This window comes from Sander lucioperca, chromosome 9, assembly GCF_008315115.2.
Source record: "Sander lucioperca isolate FBNREF2018 chromosome 9, SLUC_FBN_1.2, whole genome shotgun sequence".
Lineage (NCBI taxonomy): Eukaryota > Metazoa > Chordata > Actinopteri > Perciformes > Percidae > Sander > Sander lucioperca.
The window spans coordinates 11,773,883-11,795,052 of record NC_050181.1 but is presented as its reverse complement, the minus strand read 5'-3'; the positions used below and the strand labels follow the sequence as shown (position 1 = coordinate 11,795,052).

The 21,170-nt window shown below is 39.7% G+C and overlaps 1 protein-coding gene across 5 annotated transcripts in view; it reads right to left on the bottom strand.

Annotated features, from left to right (window-relative positions):
• The window catches only part of LOC116046072 (dipeptidyl aminopeptidase-like protein 6), a 116,273-nt gene that overhangs the window by 21,333 nt on the left and 73,770 nt on the right, over nucleotides 1–21,170 (bottom strand). For all 5 annotated transcript variants that reach the window (XM_036005418.1, XM_031294240.2, XM_036005420.1 and 2 more), the window contains 6 exons: nucleotides 11,137–11,251; nucleotides 7,748–7,846; nucleotides 2,439–2,533; nucleotides 2,245–2,319; nucleotides 2,107–2,159; nucleotides 1,535–1,616 (listed from right to left, as the gene is read on the bottom strand). In XM_036005418.1, the coding sequence (XP_035861311.1) occupies nucleotides 1,535–1,616; nucleotides 2,107–2,159; nucleotides 2,245–2,319; nucleotides 2,439–2,533; nucleotides 7,748–7,846; nucleotides 11,137–11,251 (519 nt within the window). The remainder of the gene's footprint in view (nucleotides 1–1,534; nucleotides 1,617–2,106; nucleotides 2,160–2,244; nucleotides 2,320–2,438; nucleotides 2,534–7,747; nucleotides 7,847–11,136; nucleotides 11,252–21,170) is intronic.

Below are 21,170 nucleotides of genomic sequence, written 5' to 3'. Positions count from 1 at the left end.
TGGGGACTATTTTCAGCTGCGGATTAATACACATTTGGTGCACTAGTGCATCCTAATGGAGGAACATGCCACCCAGTGTGATGGTGTGGCTCGTTGATGTATTTTAATAGTCTAGTTTTTGAACAACGATGGAAGTTAATGGAATGGAAGCACATAGAACTAAGATACATCAAGTTTTGGCTATACAGACAATGTGTAGCTACACAGTATGAAGTTATTGGTGGTTTAAACACCAATCAATTACAATAAGAACAGAACAACACATATAACAGGCTATGCATTTTCTTTTACTGTTTTACTGCATGAAATAAAACAGTTTTTTGATCTGAGTCAATAATAGTAATACATTTTGTTGACCCACCCATCGACCCCAACCCACTGCCTTTCAGATATTGTGACTCTACACTTACTCCTTTGCTTGCGAATGGGTAATGGGCATTTGCTAAAGCAACAGATGCCGTCTCTCACTCCCAAATTGACTGACATGTCCTTTGATACATATACACTAGACAACAAATCAGTTATTCATGTTTTCTGATGCAGTTAGGAGTTTGTTTGCATCTAAAAGGTTATAAACACAAAAGTGAAACATCTTCACGTTCACTTTTAATAAGTCGGAAATTTGCTTTTTTTTTCATCTCTGAATTACAGCTCATGTGAACACACAGTGCTCTCCATCGTCATTAAACACTTTAAATTATGTTTAACTGAATTTACAGAAAAATGTACCACTCTACTGCTACTGTTGAATATTATCTTTTAACACATTTTCCTGTGCAGCTTGTGAACTCAGCCAGGGATGAAAGTTTGAAAATAAACAAAAAGAGGTCACTTTTTGGAGATGTGCTGAATCCAAGTTCAGGCTTTATTCTTTAACTATTTCAGCTCTCATTAAGCTTTTCAAAGATACTTTTAAAAACGTACTCCTTGTGTCATTAGAGGCAATGAAAAAGCAATGAATGGAAATGCCAAATAGAACTGCAATGAATTCCAAAATGAAGACACTAATTTTGTTTGCCCAATTGGACAAACTATCTCCAATCAACTGGTGCATTTTTATAAAATCTGTCCCCAAATGTGGACGGACAGACGGACAGACGGACGGACGGACGGACGCGCACACACACACGCACACACACACACACACACACACACACACACACACACACACACACACACACACACAGCAACCCCAGACTGTCCAAGCCCCGGGTTGTGCCACCTAGATGCCATCTGCCACTGTGCCTCTCACCAGCTCATGTGTTGTCATGAAGTTGTGAAAGTAAAAATGATTTGGCTTCACATAGACATTGATGGAGGCCAAAGCAAGGAGAGTTCACCTTGAAAGTCCTAAACGTGGTCATTACAATGCACACATAAACCTCTTGTTGCCACAACATTTGACTGATACTACTACTGTGATAAACCATTCATCACTACTGTGCCTCCTCTGCGATGCCAGGCCGATTCTGACAGATTTCCATTAAGGTGCCAGTATTCACAAAGTGTAATCTCAAGGGTCAGGCCTCCTTACCAGCTGCTGGCCTCGGGGTCCCCATCCAGCAAACTGCAGGACAGCTTCATGCACTTCAGGGGGATTCAGAGGCCAAGTTTCCCTGTGGAGACAACACATTAAAAAACCAATACAGTGTTTGTCTGTATGAACACTACATGCCCATTGCACAGTGTGTATCTCAATACAAATGCACAGTTAGAGCAAGGAAGTTTTTTTTTTTTTTTTTTTTTTTTGTTTGTTCCCTCACTGTAGGCTTCATCAATCATCCACATCCTTTTTTTTTTAGAATAAGCTGACTTTGCTTGGCTCGCTACAAATACAGAGTGGGGAAATAAGCAGACATAGATGGATGAAAGGCTAAAAACAGGCCAGGCTGAACACGGCGCACAAAACTGAATGGAACTTAAATGCATTCCCACAAAGGTAGCGAAAGCAGGTAAATAAGGCTGATGCAGTGGACTGCCTACATGAGGTCAAGCTTGGGGCAGATTAGTGTCCAGTCACAGATTTATGAGAGGAAGACAGACAGAAAAGGGACCAAAAGGCAACAGACAATAAAAGGAAGAAGACACAACAAAAGTGGGTCTTACTGTGTCACAAGGCTGTAAATAATGTACTTGGCCACATAGGAGTGTTGGTAGATCTGCAGAGACAAATGGCCTAACAGTTAAAGAAGGACAGCTTCTGGAAGAAATGTGATGGTGTGAACTACTCTGAGGGTTTCTCACCGGTTTCACTTCAAAGGCGAACAACACATGTTGCATGTCTGGAGACACTTGGTACCTGGCGGCTCTGGATCTGTCCTGGATGGGTTCAAAGCACATTCGCAGTAAGTAACACATTCACTACAGCAGCAGTAGAGAGAATACTCACTGCTCTTCATGTAAACGGAAAAAGTAAGATGGAGTAAGATGATACTCACAAACAACTGGTTCAGCACAATAACAGTTCTCTCCTTTGTGTCAACTTTAAGTTTGACAACATCCCCTTCCCTTGTACGATACAGCAGCTCATTGTCTGTAAATAAAAGTCAGCTATCAGGGAGGGACATGGAAGAAACTGTACCAGCATATATTTTTTTAATTTCAGATTACTATATATGGTCTTGTCCTCCTCTTTAACCTTTATCAATAATCTTAAGTAAGCCAAATTGCTATTAAACTTACAATATAACGCTTTTTATTTTGTATTTTATTTTAATTTTATTTAGGAATTATTTTTTAGGAGTTACTTTTATGGTCAAGGTCAAGGTAATTTTATTTCATACCCGCAGGTAAAATTGTTTTGCAGATAAAAAGAATAATTCGGTCATCCACATAAAAGACATAAAAACATACAACTAATCACGTACAAATTTACAAGTAAACAAATAGACATCATGACAGACTGCGCCATAACACATACATATCCTCTATCCATATTAACTGTCAAGTACTAAAACTTCTCTCTTATTATTTAGGAATTCAATTGCAGCTGGAACAAAAGTATTCTTATAGCGTCTTGTTTTCCATCTCAAAGCCGCATACCGGCGACCAGACGGAAGTAACTTAAAATCATTCCTTAAGGGATGCGACCGATCACTCAAGACAGCACTTGCTTTCCGGTACAGCTGATTTGTGTAAATATTTCCTAAGTTCCTTTGATTTAATCCTATTATCTTACTTGCCCATCTTACAATTTGGTTTAAGGAGTTTCTGTTCTTCACTGACAGGCTTCCATACCACACCACTATGGAAAATGACATAAAAGATTCAATAAAAGCGAGATAAAACAAAGTCAACATACGTCTGTCAATGTGAAATTTGGCAAGTTTCCTAAGGCAACTCAAACGTTGATGACCCTTTTTACAGACCATATCACAATTCAACTCAAATGACAGTTTTGAATCTATCACTGTACCAAGATATTTATAACTCTCCACCTGATCCACGGCCTGTCCTTTAATAATCGCGTGTTCTAAAATCAATTATCATATCTTTTGTTTTGGTAGTGTTTAACTTTAGATAGGAATCATCGCACCAGGTCACAAAGTCCTCCACAATTGGACCATGGCCAGACTCATCCCCTTGTAGCAGACTCACTATCACTGTATCATCAGCAAACTTAATTAGTATCCTATTTTCGTATACACTTTGACACATGTTAGTATACAAAATGTATAGTAAGGGTGAAAGAACACAGCCTTGTGGTGATCCTGTGGATAAAAATAATACGTCTGAAAAGCTACCATTTACTTTTACCCTCTGCATTCTATTAGTTAAAAAATCCAGTAACCATCCCACTAAATTGTGGTTCAACTTATGATACTCTAACAATCTTCTGGCTAGAATGTGGGGTTGTATAGTGTTAAAAGCAGAAGAGAAGTCAATGAACAACAGTCTTGCGTGGGTATTTTTCCCTTCTAGATGCTTAGTCAGTAAGTTTAACAACATAAGTGAAGCATCCTCGACACTTCTGTTCGCTCTATATGCGAATTGCATAGGATCGAGGGCTTGTCCAGTCTTACTCAATAACTCAGACTTCACCAATTTCTCAAATGATTTCATTACCAAAGAGGTGAGGGCAACCGGTCTCAAATCATTTAACACTTTAGGCTTATTGCATTTAGGAACTGGAGTAATAAAAGACTTTTTCCACAGGCTAGGTACCTTTTGTGCCCGTAGTGACCAATTAAAAATATCACAGAATATAGAAGTTAATTGCTTTGCACAGTGCTTTAATATTCTCCCACATATGTAGTCTGGACCTGGACTCTTATTCACCTTAGTGGAGAGAAAAATCTTCTCCACTGCTGCCTGTTCTAAGACTATGTGGGAATCATCCTTACACAGGCATCGTAGTTCTTCTACTTCGTCTTTAAAATCAAAACTTTCAAATCTTGCATAAAACATATTAAGAGCATTTGAAAGGTACTTTTATGTAACTATTGTTTGCATTTCGTTATCTTTCAAATGTCTGACATGTAATTGCAGGCCTCTTTTTAAGTTTGGACAACTCTCAGTGCCTCAACTAGATAAGAATACATTTGCTGGAAGTTATTCGAAAAAATGAATAAAGATATTGCTTTTGATATGGCAAACAGTTGCTTATTGACCCAACCTGAGACATATAGAGCAACATTAGCTATACATGTGAGACATGTTTCTGTCCACCTGATGGGTGTACTGTAAGTCCTCTGACTGGCCAATATCTGACTCTTTAGCTGTTAAATGCTCCGCAATATTCACCAGCTAGTCGCTAATTGTTGCTGATGCTGGGCAGGTAGCGTGTAGTTGTTTCTTAGCATTTTCACTGAAAACAGTTTTAATCTAAATTCCCAGTAAGTTTGCAAACAGTCATAACAAATTCTTGCTGTTATGTTTAATGGTGGATAATTTTGCAAACTGCTAGGTATATCTTAAAGCCTCACTTCCATTGTCAAAACATCTCCTGTCGAAAAAGTGTATGGTATGTGCAGGCTATAGCACTCAGCACAGCGTGTCTCCTCTTTCATGTGAAGACCCCAATAAATGCCAGAATTGCTTTCTCTGGTTACCTTCGCAATAAAAAAGCCAGTGTTTTGAGAGATTTAACACTGCTGTGCATTTGTGTATATGTGTTACATGTTTGATGTGTTCTATATGTGGTGTTGTGCTATGGAAAGAAGATGTGTGGAAATGATTATCCCTATGGCACAATAAAGACTCTATCTATGCATTTGAAGCTTGTCCTCAGGTGGCATTAAACTCTCTGGAACACAAACACTCTCTTTTTAAATTTATTTTCCTCATCAGACAGAATTTTATAATTGAAAGATTTCTGCATAAATATTTCAAATCTGTTGTCTTGTGATCAGACAAACATCTAAAAAGAAAATGACAAAAGAAATGCACAACAAATGGGATAGCTGACGTGTCTGGCTCCGGCCATGACACCCTAGCCAAATAAATTTGGGAATGTGAAAATGTCAGTGCATACTGGGTCCAGGATGGGAAATGTAATCACGCCAAATCAATTTCATTTGAGCTTGGAATCATAAAGAGACATGATGGTGACTCAGTTGCCAAAGATGGTGTTTTAGTTTCCTCAATGTAGATGTTATTACCTTGTTTTCATTGTTGGATGATATTATATTGTTTTATATCTCAAAAATATAAATGTGTCAGACAGACAGCAGAATTTCTTTGTTTTAGAGATCACCCTGAAGGTTGATTTCCTTTGTCTTTGGATTGGAGTCTGTGTGAGAAACTCAGAGGTGAGTCCAAAGACTACTGAGGCAAGCAGTGATCAAAGAGCAACAGAGATCAATTACGCACTGCTGTGAAAGAGGTCCACAAAATATTGATGAGGACTACTAAAGTGTGAGGTTTTCCCATTGGGTTTCTTATCAGAAGGTCATTAGCACCAAATGGGAGTTGATTGCATTAAGTTAACTGACAAGATGCAATGTCACACAAATTGATTGCCGGGGTTTTGTCAGGTGCTAAGGACGTTTTAATCTTGGTCGTGAATGAAGGACACAGAAACACAGGAACCTAACCAATTATACGTTAATGGGCCGGTAATGTAAGTAATTAGGGGAACAGTCTGAACAGCAGAACAAAAGGACGATGACCAGCTATGTACCTTGTCAATAAACACCAGAATCTGATAGTGTTAAAGAATCCTTAGTTCATTTTTTACCTTGAAAACAGTTATTTGACAACAAATTCCTAACTCTAGGTTCACTTAATAGTTTTCCTCACCCGTATGACAACCAGACTTTTAAAATATATAGTTATGTATTTTCTTTAATAAGTAATAAGGATACAAAAACAATACTTGTATTAAAGAGTGCACATTAAAGAGATTAATTAGTAGTAGTAGTTGCTGTATTACTACCAACACAGAATGCCACTGTTTCAGACTGTTGCACAATGCACAAAAAAAAAAAATCAAAAAGTATTCACCTATGAATAAAGTATCACTTCTTCAGCTCATCATGCAGAAGCTGAGACATATTTCAGATACTTTTCCTTTCGAACACCAGAGGGCATTGAGTCAGCTGATCCAACATTTCTGAGCACAGGTGGCAGCTATACTCCTTACACAGAGAGGGGCCACAGCAGAGCTGCTCCACTGTACAGTACATCTGTTCAAGTTAGACCATCTTACTGTACGCCTAGTACACCCACAACTAGCACAATTTGTAGTGCATACAACATGAGCTTGAACACTGCAGCATGTGTTTGCCATGGAAAAAGAAAGAGCTGTTATGAACTGTAATATTTTCTATATGTTGATGGAAACTGAGGTTTACTGGCTTCCCTGCGGAGAAACATTTGTTATGTGATTTCAGTAAGACTGAAGACAAAGTGAATTTTATATTTTATTGCTCATTTTCATCCATAAAGCTCCACTGTTAAATATTCCAAACTACTACAAACTCTTCTCTCATTTCAATCTCACACAGTACAGTACACAATCCGATTAGATATCCCATATGTACATATCAATCGTAGCAGAACTAGTTTTGATTGTATGAACTGCAAACTGCCCTTTTAGATTATTTCATTCCTCTCAGAGACTTTAAAACTTTACTATCTGATGTTTATTCTTGCAATTTACTTTATTAATCAGCCTATATTTTATGCTTGATAGTTGGTTTACTGACTATAAATGTTTCTTGTTCTCTCAATAAAAACTACCTGATACAATACACTTAGTGATATGTTGTTATTGGGAATGAGAATATTTTATTGCCCATTTGTATTTCTAGTGTTTCAAAATAGAAAAAAAAACACTGCTCACCTAGTATCAGGCTTAGCTAAGGTGCTGAAGCTACAAACTATAAAACTAATTGGAAAAAAGCATCAGCACACTGAAGTCTGTGCAAAAGTCTTGTTTAATTAAGCAAGCTTTGGTCAGAGACCTTCTTCAAGGCAAAAACAGGTAGCAACTGAATGTAGCACTATTTCTAGAGTTTAGAAAGGAGATAACGTTATTTGTTTGCAATATATGTACTGTAATTAGTTATGCTCTGTTCTGACAAATGTTTAATTTTTGGGGTCTTATAAGCCCATGTAGGATAGGCACTTGTATGTGCACGACACAATAAACTACTATATGGACAAATCAAGACAGTGGGTCAGATTTTAATACAGACGGTATATTCTGAATCATGGACAACAACGATGCCTGTCATAATGTGTCTGGATTTGTTTCGAGTTTTGACACGAGAGGCAGATGCTGAATGCCAAACTGTTCACTCACCGCTGAGCCATTTGGCATCTGGATCATGGATGTGAAGGTCTGGACCAAAAACATCCTCTATAGTCACTTTCTTCTTAAGGGCGAGGCTGTCATCTTCACCTGTCAAGTGCAACACCAGAAGATAAACAAACATGTATGAATTGAATGTGACGTACAGCAGCTCACATGTATAGCTGCAAATGTCTGGATGTGGAGGTTCTTGAAGTAAACTTCAAATGGCCCTTGAGTCTTGTGAGATTAATTAGCATTTCAAGTAACTGAGTTTGCTAGTTTCAGAGGAAAAACTGAAGCAAACCCTTTGACTTTTCGTCAGCGTGCTGCTTTGCTCAGGGAGCCTCATACCAGAGACTGTCATCATCTCACTATATTATACTCTTCTTGTCTCTCGAGATAGCACCTCCAACAACAATTCCCCACTATAGATAGAACAATTTAGAACAAGGTACAAACAAGAAAGAGGCCTCTGGTATTGCACTATTGATCTGAGAGCATCAGTTCACATCTGCCTGCTTTGTTTTTCAGCAGCGGGGGAGACAACTTCTTCCATCCCCAAAACTCCAAATGAGATCTGAAGCTGACAGCTGAACTGTAAGTGGAGCAGACAACAGGGGTACACAAGTGAGTTAGTGAGGATATGGGAAAAGAGAGTGTGTGTTACTGCACAAAACAGTACGTTGACAGATTCTTCAGCAGGCTACACGTTGTGACTGAGCAGCGAGATCTGAGTGTGTAAATACCATGTCAGACATTGTAAAGTGTTTATCGCCTTGAAACATCGAAGAAATCCTGGCAAGAAGCTGCAGAGTGAGAGGAGAAAGCTAATTTCTAACACGAGGCAAATGGTATCTCTGATGCTTTGCCAATCTGACAAATGGCTGGAGCTATTACTGCATAATCATCTCCATTTAACAGGCCTGAATGGGAAAATTACACATTAAAAGGCCCATTAGCTAGTGAGGCGGTGACCCCGCCCCTGTGTAAAACCGGTACACAATTATAAACTGAAGAAAATATATCATCTGTAAAACCTTGCTCCCTTATACATGGTTATCAAATAAAATAGCTGCCTGTGCTGAGAGAAAAAGCAGAAGAAGAGATAAAAGAGGTTTCGGGCCCTATCTTGCACCCGGTGCTACGCAGCGCAAAGCCCAACACAAGTGTCTTTGCTAGTTTAAGGCCGATAAAGTTGTCAATTTCCCGTCCAGCACCCACGTCGTTTAAATAGCAAATGCACCTGCGCCCATCTTTGCGCCCATGGGCGTGCTGGTTTTACAGGGAGGTATGTTCAGGTGAATTCTTGGCGTATTGCTATCTTGAGGCAACAGGAAGTGATCACGCTATTGACCAACAAAAACCTGGTCTAAAGTCAATAGCGCAGCATTTCATTGTTATTTTAACAGCTAATTAGTAAAATACGCCTAGGCTTATGCACAGCCCGTACACACTATGCTTGTTACACACACACAGGGAAGCGCAGCAGCAGCACACAAAAAAATAAACAAATAAAAATATTACGGTGCAAATCCGCCATCATAATAGCAATGCGCCAAGGTACAAACACGCCTAGCTTTTAAAGGGAATGGGAGATGACACTGATTGGTTTATTGCATGTCACGCCCAAAACACACCTATGAATTAATGAAGACACTAAGTACAACCCTTTTGAACCATGCGCCTGGCGCACGGACCCTTTTTTCCGCTGTCAAACTAGCAAAAGTGGATTTGGACACGCCCTCAACGCGCTTAGATCGTTAAAATAGGGCCCTTCATCTGAGTTGTGTTCACATTACAGCTTGAACTGCTGTGTACATTGTTCATCTTTGGTATGTTAGCAGGAAATCTAAAAAAAATCTTCACAAATGTACTTGTGGCAACAGTTGTAGCCGGAGGCATTATGTTTTTGGATTGTCTGTCCGTACATGTGATCCATTCTTGTGAACACAATATCTCAGCAATGCCTTGAGGACATTTGTTCAAATTTGGCACAAACATCCACTTGGACTCAAGGATGAACTGATTACATTTTGGTGGTCAAAGGACAAGGTAACTGTGACACTGTGCAAAAACACTTTTTTGGCCATTATTCAACACCATAACGCATGAACAGAAGGAGAGATTGTGGCTATATTTTACATTGGGTCAGATACTGAATTGTTGACACTAATCTTGGGTGCCTATCTTGAAACTGTAGTGACTGTAGAGATCTTCTGTGCTGCCGGTTTTAAGATGTGTGTGAAGCATCCACATTTCTTTTAATATTTAATACCTTTTATTAAAGTCTTCACTCAAACATATTATATAAGTCAGGACAGACATGGATGTAAACTGCAACTTGACTAGTTGGCGGAGGCATACAACCTTGAGGTGGTAGTTCTACTTTTTAGTAAGTTATTTCTCTGCAAGATTGTGAAATAGGGTATTTTTCAACATTTTAGCCATTTTCTCTAATATGCACAATCAAACATCTGGCCAATTGTATTCAATGATTTTCACACCTGTATTTTAATCCATCCATCCATCCATCACATGGATTTCAAATTTCTAAACATTTTTCTTCAATTAAAATAATAAGTTAAGAGGATTGTTGCAGATTATTGGCAAGATATCTGTGGTTTCTGAGTTTCATCTGTGGTGTGAAATGTTTTGCTGTTCTCAATTTAAAGCCAGGGCTGTGTGTAGAATATATATGTATACTGAGGCAGGGAAAAGTAAGTGTGAGGGAGTGAATATTGAGTGTGTTGTTACCTTTGCCAAGGAAATCATGATGTATATCTCATCTGTTTGTTTGTGTTCAGATTTCAATGAAATTCAGTGAAATGTCCATATGGATCCAGGATTTCTTTCATGCAAGATCGCAAAACAGGGTATTTTCCGATAAATATAAAATGCTAACTTTGGCACACTGCATTCTGCAAACCTATTGCCAAACAAGGCCTTTGATGATTTTGGATGATTTAGCAAAACCCTAGCTTATGTTCAATGACAACATTTTTACATGAAATGCACACACATTTAATTTAATTTAACTCTCGCTTTCCATAATATCTACACATGCCAACTACAGTATGGTTAAGGTTAGGGAAAGATTATTATTGTGGCAAACAAACTTCAGTCTCTTGCATTAAAGTCAGACATTGGATGTCTATGCATCACCCAGACCTCCTATTCCTTACATTTTGCCGTGCAACATAAAGGACATGCATTTGATGTAAATTGTGGAAAGAATGTTATAATGCCAGAATACCGGACTGTTACTTTCATGCAGATCCAGATACAAATTACAAATTTTCTAAGCATTATCTACTAATAAAACAGTCAGTTAAGAGGATTGTGCATCCTTGGTGGTGTGTGTGTGTGTGTGTGTGTGTGTGTGTGTGTATTGTACATACGAGGTGTCAGGAGGATGACGGAGGTGACAATCAGGGAACAGATGATGAGGATGACCAGCAGGGCGATAGCTATTCCTTTCCAGTTCCTCTGTGGCGGAGCATTGCCCACCAGGTCCTGAAAAACAATATTAAACATTACATTACATTGCAGCACACACAAAAGAGCAAAAATATAAACTTTTAAGCATTTAGGTAACAGATACAATGATTTGTCACCGCAGGCTGGATCTACTGATGAAACTGGGTTTTATTTCACAATGGACACACAGTGTTTCAGAGATGATCTTATCATACACAAGGCAGATGTATTTTGTACTGTCACAGTTGGAGCCAGAGATTGGCCAGAGGACAGCTCATTCTCTGTCAAACAGATGCTGACAGCTCAGCCACTTGTGTGCAGTAACACTGCATCCACCAGCTGCTCCCTGCTGCTCGAACACAAAGAGTCCCTGCAGCTTTGCCTGATAGCTGTAGAGGAGCTACAACTTCAACGCAGACACAACATGCAAAATAATGAGCTGCTCTCCTCACAGAGCCCAGCAGATGGTAGATGGCTAATCAGCGCTGTCCGAAACACATATACTGCAAAAATCCACAGGACATACAAAACATTTTAAGTGCAGGAGGCAGCAATCAGGTGGCCTCTGAACACCAATACTCCGACACACAGATCTTAAACTATTTTGATCTAGAAGTCCATTTTTGGGGGTTTTCCTGTGTGATTTAACAGATGGGCTTTGTACAAAAACACACTATCATCCACTCCTTGACATACTGTGTCCATTAAAAAGCAACAGGAACAGGCTGTTTTCTGGAATAACTAGATGTAAGGTAACCTCATGAACTCCAGAAACTCCATCCAGACTGTTGAAGGGTTAAGGTCAGAAATCAGTGTTTCTTGTTAATGATCTCTGACTATGCGCATGCACAGACATACACATATGCACATTAATCACTCTAGTCACAGTAAGTGAGGAAAGTGAGCAGCTCCAGCCACCCGTATCAGTCCAGCTGTTGATATCCTTGTTACCAATTAGACCTGGCCTCTGTCTGCCCGCAGTGAGTGGTTATACAGTATGAACCAGCTCAGTGAACCATCCGCAAGTTAATGAGGGGTGTGTGCATACACGTGAGAGTAAAACAGAAGGCTCGACTCTCTGGCAGAGATGATGCTTTTTATATCTTTCAAGACTTTAAATGAATACAATAAAAGTTACTTTCCATTGAAATGTTTAAAGCATACCTGCCTGTGCACCAACTGTCTCTGCACAGTTTGTCTTATAGTGAAGCAAATCAATACTGAAGGCAGTGAGTACACAGAAGAAGAAAAAACAACAGGCACGCCAATACGCTGATTTATTGCTGCAGAGGTAAGGGTTTTCACAATAAGGTGTATACTGGATTCATAAGATATTAATGTCCCTGAAAGACATGCTGTTGAAGTTACCTTTGATGTCAATGATCACTTCAGACCTCTGACCCGAGCCAGACATAAAACAATATGAGGCTTTGATACGCATGCAGATAACAGCCTTGTTTCTGCATCTGCTTACTTGTTTTTCTGTATATCTGCACTGAAAATGGCAAAGCGTTTAGTGCAGGCAGGTGATTTCAATGCAGCCAAGTCCGGTATCCTGTTGAGTGCGGCCTGTACCTGATGGAGAAGCACCTGATTTCTAAATGTGACAGCTGGATCTATGCCACATAACAGAGGAAAAGTGTCCCTCAGCAGAATATTTCCAGACACTTTGATGCCAGCCTGGGAGGTGTGTGAGTACATATTTAGTCATTTTTTTCCACCCACAACAAAATCAGCATGCTCATTGTACTTTAGCACGAGGTACAATCATTTCAGACTACTTTTTGAATCTTAAATACATCTCCCACAGGCCCTGTGGGCTAATTCAAGCTGTGGAAATGTAGGATGCAGACGACTTGACGAGCAGGAGCAGCTTCCCTCCAGTGCTTGGCTTTTCTGCAAACAGACACCCAATTATTCAATCAGAGGTCAGAGAGCTTTTCCGCAATTCAAATCGATAGACAATCAAATACTGTTGGACATTTGCCTTTTTCACTGTAAAGTCCTCAATAAAACAGCATTCAGTTGAAATGGATACGGCCATTAACCTTCACTGTCAATAATCCTTGGATACATAACACAGACTTGAGAAAGATGTGATCAATGTTAATCGTACGTCCTGTGACAAGCTGAGCGGTGGTCAACAGAGCTGTCAGGACAGCTTGCCCTGCTATTTAAACCACCCATTTAATTTACAAAAGCTAGAGTACAACATTAAAACGAAAAATAATTCACTGATATTCAGATATGTTTATTACCTTATTTGCCTAATTTCATTTCTGGTGTTACATGAAGATGTTTACAAATGTTTCCAAAAGAAGTCACAGTTCAAAATGTAAGGGGAAAACTGTCCTGTAGGTTACACTGCTTAATCTCCAAGAGAGTTTTGAGAATAGTCTCTATATACAAGCAAAATGGCTGCAGAATATCTCCATTGACCCTTTCTCTGCTGAATCTGACTGTTTGAAACTAGAGCTTAGATCTGGCCCAAAAAAATCAAGCCCGACCCAACCCGAGCCCGGGCACGTTGTGTCCGAGACCGGCCCGGCCCGACACATTAACTGGAATTATGAGCCCAAGCCCGATTTCAACCCAACACTTTTTTAATATGTGGGCCGTTATAACTGACGTTCTCAACTACAATTCAGAATTGTTTGAACTCAAAGCATTTCTCTGTGAGGGCTTGCCTCGCCCTCATGCTTGGAGAAGTAACAAAAGAGGACGTTGAAGGCTGACTATCATATTTTCTGCCACGGCGAGCCTGCTTCATGTGTCTGTTCATCATCCAAGTCCCCGTTTTATTTGCTGTCATAGGCGAGCAGCATGCCACACTTAGCCTAATGCACTCGACAAAGCCGACACATATGTTGTCACTGCCCATGACTTGTTTAAAATGGTTCCATACCTCCGACTTTCCTCCAAACTTGCTCAAAGGTAATTCTCCTGTTTTTCTTTTTTTCTTTACATCCTCACTATCCTCGGGCTGGGCCGAGGATAGTGACGGAAAATAACGGCCCGGCTCGGGTCGGGCTCGGGCTCAGGCAGAGAATCTTAACTCTATTTGAAACCCCCATTAGTGGCAGATAGAGGTGGTTGAACTCTCTGGGGGTCAGTGTATGAACTAGTTCGTACGACGTGTTGTCCGACCATGTCTGAAATCAAAAGCTGTTCCGAACGGCCTCACTGGAGGGAGGCCATCATGGAAAAGGGGGAGACACAATATAGTTTAAATGGGGATAATGGGGCACATTCTCTTCTCAAAGGCATTCTGTGTTCACATTTAAAGTAACAGAAATAGTTGTGTCAAGAATAAAAAAAAAAGAGAGCTAGAAAGAGAAGATCAAACTGTTACATTATGGTTATGGATTACCACTATGTACTTGCTATTGTTCCAGTCAAACAAATCAGCACCAACCATTTCCCATGGTATGCTTGGAAATTCAGTTAGCAGTGGTGTTTCTCTGTGGTTCTGTGGTTCTTTTGCACACATGTAAGCACGCCAAGATCCCCAGCATGCAGAAGGTAAGGATAACACGGTCCGGTTTTGCTAAATTTGTCAGGCCTTTAATACAGTACTACGTGTGAAACACGATGACAATCAGGAAGTCCGAGAATTGCACACATGGTAATGTGATGAAGCCTCCATTTTGTTGTAGCCTATCTCTGTTCAGTGTTGTTGAAGCATAGAGTCCTGGTTTTGTTGTGTCATCCTCTTGTTTCTGGAGCATTTCAGCTCTCAGTCCATACAACCAGGTATCAGCTGAGACTATTGTTTGTACCCTGGGACTGTGAAGTGCCAAGCTTGGTGTTTGGCTCAATTCTTATTTGATACTGTTGTGAATTTCTAGGTCCACATGTTCTTTGCACTTTTTTTTGCCTAAATGATTAAACATCCTCAGAAGCCTTTTCACCACACTCACATCAGTTGGATCCTGCATGTTGGTGACAGCTCTCACCTCGTCGATGATCCGTACCAGAAACTTGACAGAGGTTTTTGGAGAATTCACACATTCACCTTCCTGCTTGTTCCAGCCGTTTTAAAACTGCCATCAATTGTCCTGAGCCTTTCTGAGTCTCTGCATGGAGAGATCTGGCAAACTACTCCGTGTTGGCTTTCCTGTAGCTCAGACATTCTCTTTTGGAAATCTTTTGATGCAACGGAGGTGCCAAAGCAGTCTGTTAAAGCAATATCTCCCAAATGGAGTAATGAATATGGTAAGCAGACTCATTTGTGAAGGGGATTTGCCAAAATGGCAAATTTGCATCTAGTTTTTTTTTTTTTATGATCAATGTTTTATTATTTTTATATTTTTGAACACACAACATACAGAACAAACAAATAAAATCGAACAAGAACCAAAACCCTCACCCACCCCCCACCCTCTGCAGTCTTGAGGAAAACAAAACAAACCAATATACAAGAAAACAAAAATCACACCTTGCAAAACTTACTACATGCGTGGAGAACAGACTTGCAGGAGAATATTACAGATGAGGAATGGTCAAAAGCATGTTCTCTAGCTCAAACCCAATCCATAAATACTAACTCCAAACTATTGCAATATAAGTGGATAAGTAGACTATACATAACCCCAGCTAAGTTGCATCGCTTTAATTCTAACATACCAGATACCTGCGTCAAATGTAATTGGAAAAAAGGAACTTTATTTCATTGTATGTGGGAGTATCCACAGATACTCTCATTCTGGAGGAAGGTGTTGGACCTGGCAAGCCAGATCACTGGTGAAGAGGTGCCTCTTAGCCCTAAATTATGCTTATTAAATCTCTACCCAGACAGCTTTATAACCTCTAACAAAGTTAGGTCTCTACTGAATATTTGTTTTTTAGAAGCCAAATGATGCATTGCTTGCTCTTGGAAATCAGACACGCCTTGTGGCACATCGCAATGGTTGAGGGGAATGACTTTTTACTTAGCTCTAGGAAAGAAACAAAAAATAAGCTTGACAAGTTTTGGAAAATCTGGAGCGTTTTCTTCAATTTTCTTGAGAATAACAGTATGGATGTGGATGGTCAGAGTGATAACTAGCTGGACCAAGCATTTTTTTTATATAAATAATATAACATTCTCTTAATGCCTGTAGTGTTCCATCTGTACTGTACGGTGTTGAGATAAACAACGGCGGTATGTTTTTCATGTAAGCATACACCTGTGGATGTACAGACTTATGACTGTGGATACTACAGCTACTACATTTGATCCTTGGTTTTTTTTCTGTTTTATGTTATGTGGCTTGTACTGTTTTTGTCTGTAAAATGTACAAAAATTTCAATAAATACATGGTTTAAAAAAAACAAATCACACCTTGCCTAGTCGCTCTCTTCTAATTCTTGTGGTGTTGAGGTCACCAGGACCAATACCTGTGCTGCTGCGTTTCTCCATAGGTCTATAGTCGACTTGGCTTTGTTAATCCTTGCTGTAGAGAGATCAAGCATAACTATGTCTAGGAAGTACGGCAACCACTGTTTTATACAAAGCAAGTGGGGGGGGGGAGCCAGCGTTGAGCTATCATTTTTTTGGTTGCGGTTGAGCCGGCTAGCCAGTCTCCCAAGCAGGTGTAATTTAGAGTCATCATTAAGTAATAAAACAATCGGGTCAGTAGGAATTCAACATCCTATCACATCAGATATTATTGATGTTGTTTTATTCCAAAACTCATGCACCTGTTCACACTCCCAGACCATGTGTAGGAAAGTTCCAGTTTGTTCAGGTTGACAGAACGTGAAATAGGGAGTCGGAATGACTTTAGAGACTTATCTCTTCTGAGGAGTCCAATATGTCCTATGGCATATGTTGAAGTGGATCTGCTGGTGATTTGGGTTCTTGGAACAGTGGGAAATGTCCCAAACTGTCTCCCAATTAATTACGTTCCCACTCAGGGCTATTTGCATCCAGTTTTGAGAATACTTTGGCACCCTCAAGTTGTCCAAGAGTGTGCTCCACTGATGGAAGCATGTGTCTCTCTCTTTTGACTTTTGTATCATCAGGTTTTGGTACTGGAACTGTTCCTGCACACCAGTCTGTTAGGCGCCTCCACTTTGGAAATCACTCCAAGCTCTTCCATGCAGGCCATAGTTCTCTCTTGACTTTTTGTAGGAGAGGTAATGAGCCATGTCTAGGAGTTGATAGACAAAATGGCTTGGCTTTAGCTCAATTTAATAATCCCCTTTCAATTTACCAATGCCATTGAATAGTTTTGGAAACTGCTGTTTCACAGACTCTATGGGGTTCAGGGACAAGGTCTCCACTCTCGCTACTAATCCAGACAATTGCTGAAAGTCTGAATGATGCTTTTGTACACAACATACACACATTTCACCACAATTCTGCTGAAAATACTGTCGATGTTTGTGTCAACTTTTTGTGGATATTTTGCTGTGCTTTAAAACACATGCAATTCAACCAGAAGAGTCACTGATTCTAAAAAGAGCTGAATGCAAAGCAAAAACAAAATAAGTGTAGAAATGGGGTGTTGTGTGTGTTTGTATGAGGGTGGAATAAGTACTCAGACCTTTTGCTTAAGTAAAAGTACCAATACAACAGTGTAGAAATACAAGTAAACGTCCTGCATTCAAGATTTTACTTGAATAGAATTTCAAAAGTACTAGCAGTAAAATGTACTTACCAAAAGTAAAAGCACTCCTTATGCAGAATCACCAATTTGAGAACAATATACATAATTTCATTGTATTATATAATTAAAAATCATTATAATTATTGACACATTCATGTGTGAGCATCACTTATAGCTTCTATAGACAAAAATATGTAATTGAAATAATCTAATTGATTCTAACTACTTGCTGGGTAGCTTCATCTATAATCCAAAACATTTATTTGTTGATTACATTTTGTATTATTAATGTGAATCTGCAGGGTTACTAGTAACTTAGTCTATATCCTTGACGTTACACTTCCAGGATTGCTCCGGTGTCGCAGGAAATTCCGCCAGATGCATGTATTTTCCGTTTCCTTCCGCTTTCTTTGTGTTGGAATTTTAAATTCTGGATTATTGATTATTGAGGACTATTTTTGACTGCTCATCTGATCTCTGCAGGGTAAATTGAGACAGCTAGCTAGACTATCTGTCTAATCTGAGCACTCTCTCGCACAACTATTTTGCAGCGGCTCTGTGCTGAGCTTAGCGCCGCCCATGGCGATTCTGATTGGTTTAAAGAAATGCCATTAAACCAGAGCACGTTTTCCTCCCATCCCCAAATGCTATGTGGAGTATCCAGACCCTCCTTCAGTATGCTTTGGAGGAGGGTCTGGCAAAGCGAGACTACTAGTAACTAAAACTGTCAAATAAATGTAGTGAAGTAACAATTACATTATTTCTCTCCCTATCACTGTGTGCATATCTGCATGTATTTTATTGTCAAGACCAAGGAGTGAAATACCATAATTTGATACCATTTTCAGGCTAAATGTGATCATTTTTATGTAGCCCATATAGACTTCTGCCTTAAAATCACAGACTGGCTTGGTAAAGAAAAGGTAAAGGTAATAATTTTCGAATAGTGAGAGCCATATGTGGAAAGTTTTTATGATGAAACACCCCATTAATTTCAGTACCATCTTTCGGAATCTCCACTGGTTAAACCTCCTTATAAACTAGCATCTGCCAAGTACATAGATTTAGGTAGAAGCATCTTTCTTTTCATTATTTACTTTATTTATTGTCTCTCTTGTAAAAAAAGAGGGACCAAGTGTGTGCGGATCCAGGCAAAAATACTCAGGTGCCAGACATAAAATGCTTCACTGCGGGGCACAAAGGAGGTCTGCACACTGTTAGGCTCCAAATAAATTGCCTTGAAAAAAGAAAAAGTGAAATAAACTGCTTATTTGGAGCCTAACAGTGTGCAGGCATTTCTTTGTGCCCTCTTTTGTTACAGACCCAACAACATTCTCACATGCTGAATCCATGTATTCAAAACAACACTTCCTCATACCTAAACAGCAGGTCAATTTTCAAAGACTCACAAAACGACACATACGACAGTTCTATTTACTACCGCACAGTGGCGGTTTAATCATGTGACCATAAACATGTGACCGTTCTATTTAACGTAACGCAGTTTTATACACATAGTAAATGATTAGCTAACAAAATACTTAGTTAGGGTTAGTAAAACATCAAGGATTGGCTTAAAATGAGTCACGTAAACTACTACAATGAAGACGTAAAGTGACGCCACAGACCTCATTGCGTCACCGACTAAGATCCGTAAAAGTCATAGGTAAAACTCGGTTAATTTCAAAATGACAGTTGACTTTTAGTTTCACATGGGACATGAACCACGGTCTCCTGAGTGAAAGTCCTGTTTCCACGACCCCAACCTACCTCCTTCCACAGAATTTGGTGCTCTTAGACTTTGTCACGTCACTTCCTTGTTTGCTCTTGCGATAATTACCACAGCCACAAAAGGTCGCCGCCTAACGAGAAATGTAATTGTCCGTCGTAGCTGCTTGCATAATTGACTCATGTGGTCGTTTTCTGGGTGAGGACGGGCTGATTCAAAACGTATACTTAAATACATTTATTTTAAAAAGTACTGTTCTCTCATACAATCCACTGTTAAGTGCCTTAATTCTGATGGCTTAAACCTTGCAGACTGCATTATCCTTTTGTGCAATGTGGAACATTTCCCCACATACTCAACAACAAATGACACACTCAGCCTGAAATCACTCACATGAAATGAATGGAAACCATCAACATCTCCAGAGACATCTAACTTCAGATCAGTTGATTTCCCTGATGTTCGACGTGTTAAAGTAACAAACTAAGCAGCTGTAAACTTATTTATTCTCTGGATGCTGACCTTTCTAAAGAGCTCTTAACAAGAAAAAAGTGTGCGGAAAAGGAAATCTTGACCTTTGGCAGCGTTTTCAGACATGCTGAGATATTACTGGCTGTCTGCATTAAGCCATCTCCTTCTGTTGTGTGAAGAGCTGGCATGCATGCCATACAGCTGATAACAATAAAAGCTGCATCAATAAATGAGAACCGGAGCCATTTTCACCCTCTTCTCAACAGACTCCACATCTAAACAAACCCTTCGGCACTGACGAATCTAAAGGGTAGAAAATCCCATGAGGGGAAGTAACAATTTTTTTTTTTAATCTATTTGTTGCTATTTTCATTCTATTTCGCAACAAAGGGCCTATAAGAATGAAACATATTTTAAAGGTGAAGCGTCCCTACCCCCACAGCACACGCACACGCACACACGCACACACGCACACACACACACACACACACACACACACACACACACACACACACACACACACAATGCTGAAGTGTGAAATGGATCTTTCCTGATCTATGAGCACCTGGTTTCCAAGGGAACCAAGAGAGTAATTTGAGTCAGATTTGCAGTGAAGATGGTGCTGCCTGCTGTACAGTACAGTGGGGACTAATATTACAGCTGTCATGTTGGAAATGTGACTGGGCGCTTACGGAATTAACTAACAAATATGACACGAGGGAATATAGACATTTGAAACGAAAGCAAGCTTCAACTGTCTAAAGACATTGGACATGCGATATATCGCTCCACTGTAATGTAGTCGCTGTCGGAGTACGAGTCATACTCGAGAGTGAAGTAGTAGTCTTTAGACATAGGGGTAAACTTTTCCTCTGGAACAGCATCAATAAATCATGGACATTCATGAGTGAGATTAAGAATTTATGCCAGCTGGCTTTTGGTCCATGGATAGTAGGGCATTAGGCATTAGTCTCTTTCTATTCAGCCTGTCTTTGTCCACTTCGGAAAATGTGGAGTGTGAGTTTACACTCAACTGAGGCGAGACAAAGAAAACAAAATGTTGTTTAGATGAAATATTGTGACCAGCGGATATATTTGCTGATAAGAGATCATCACTGATAAATAGAGGGAAGCACAAAATAGGGAATTGAGGAAATGCTCG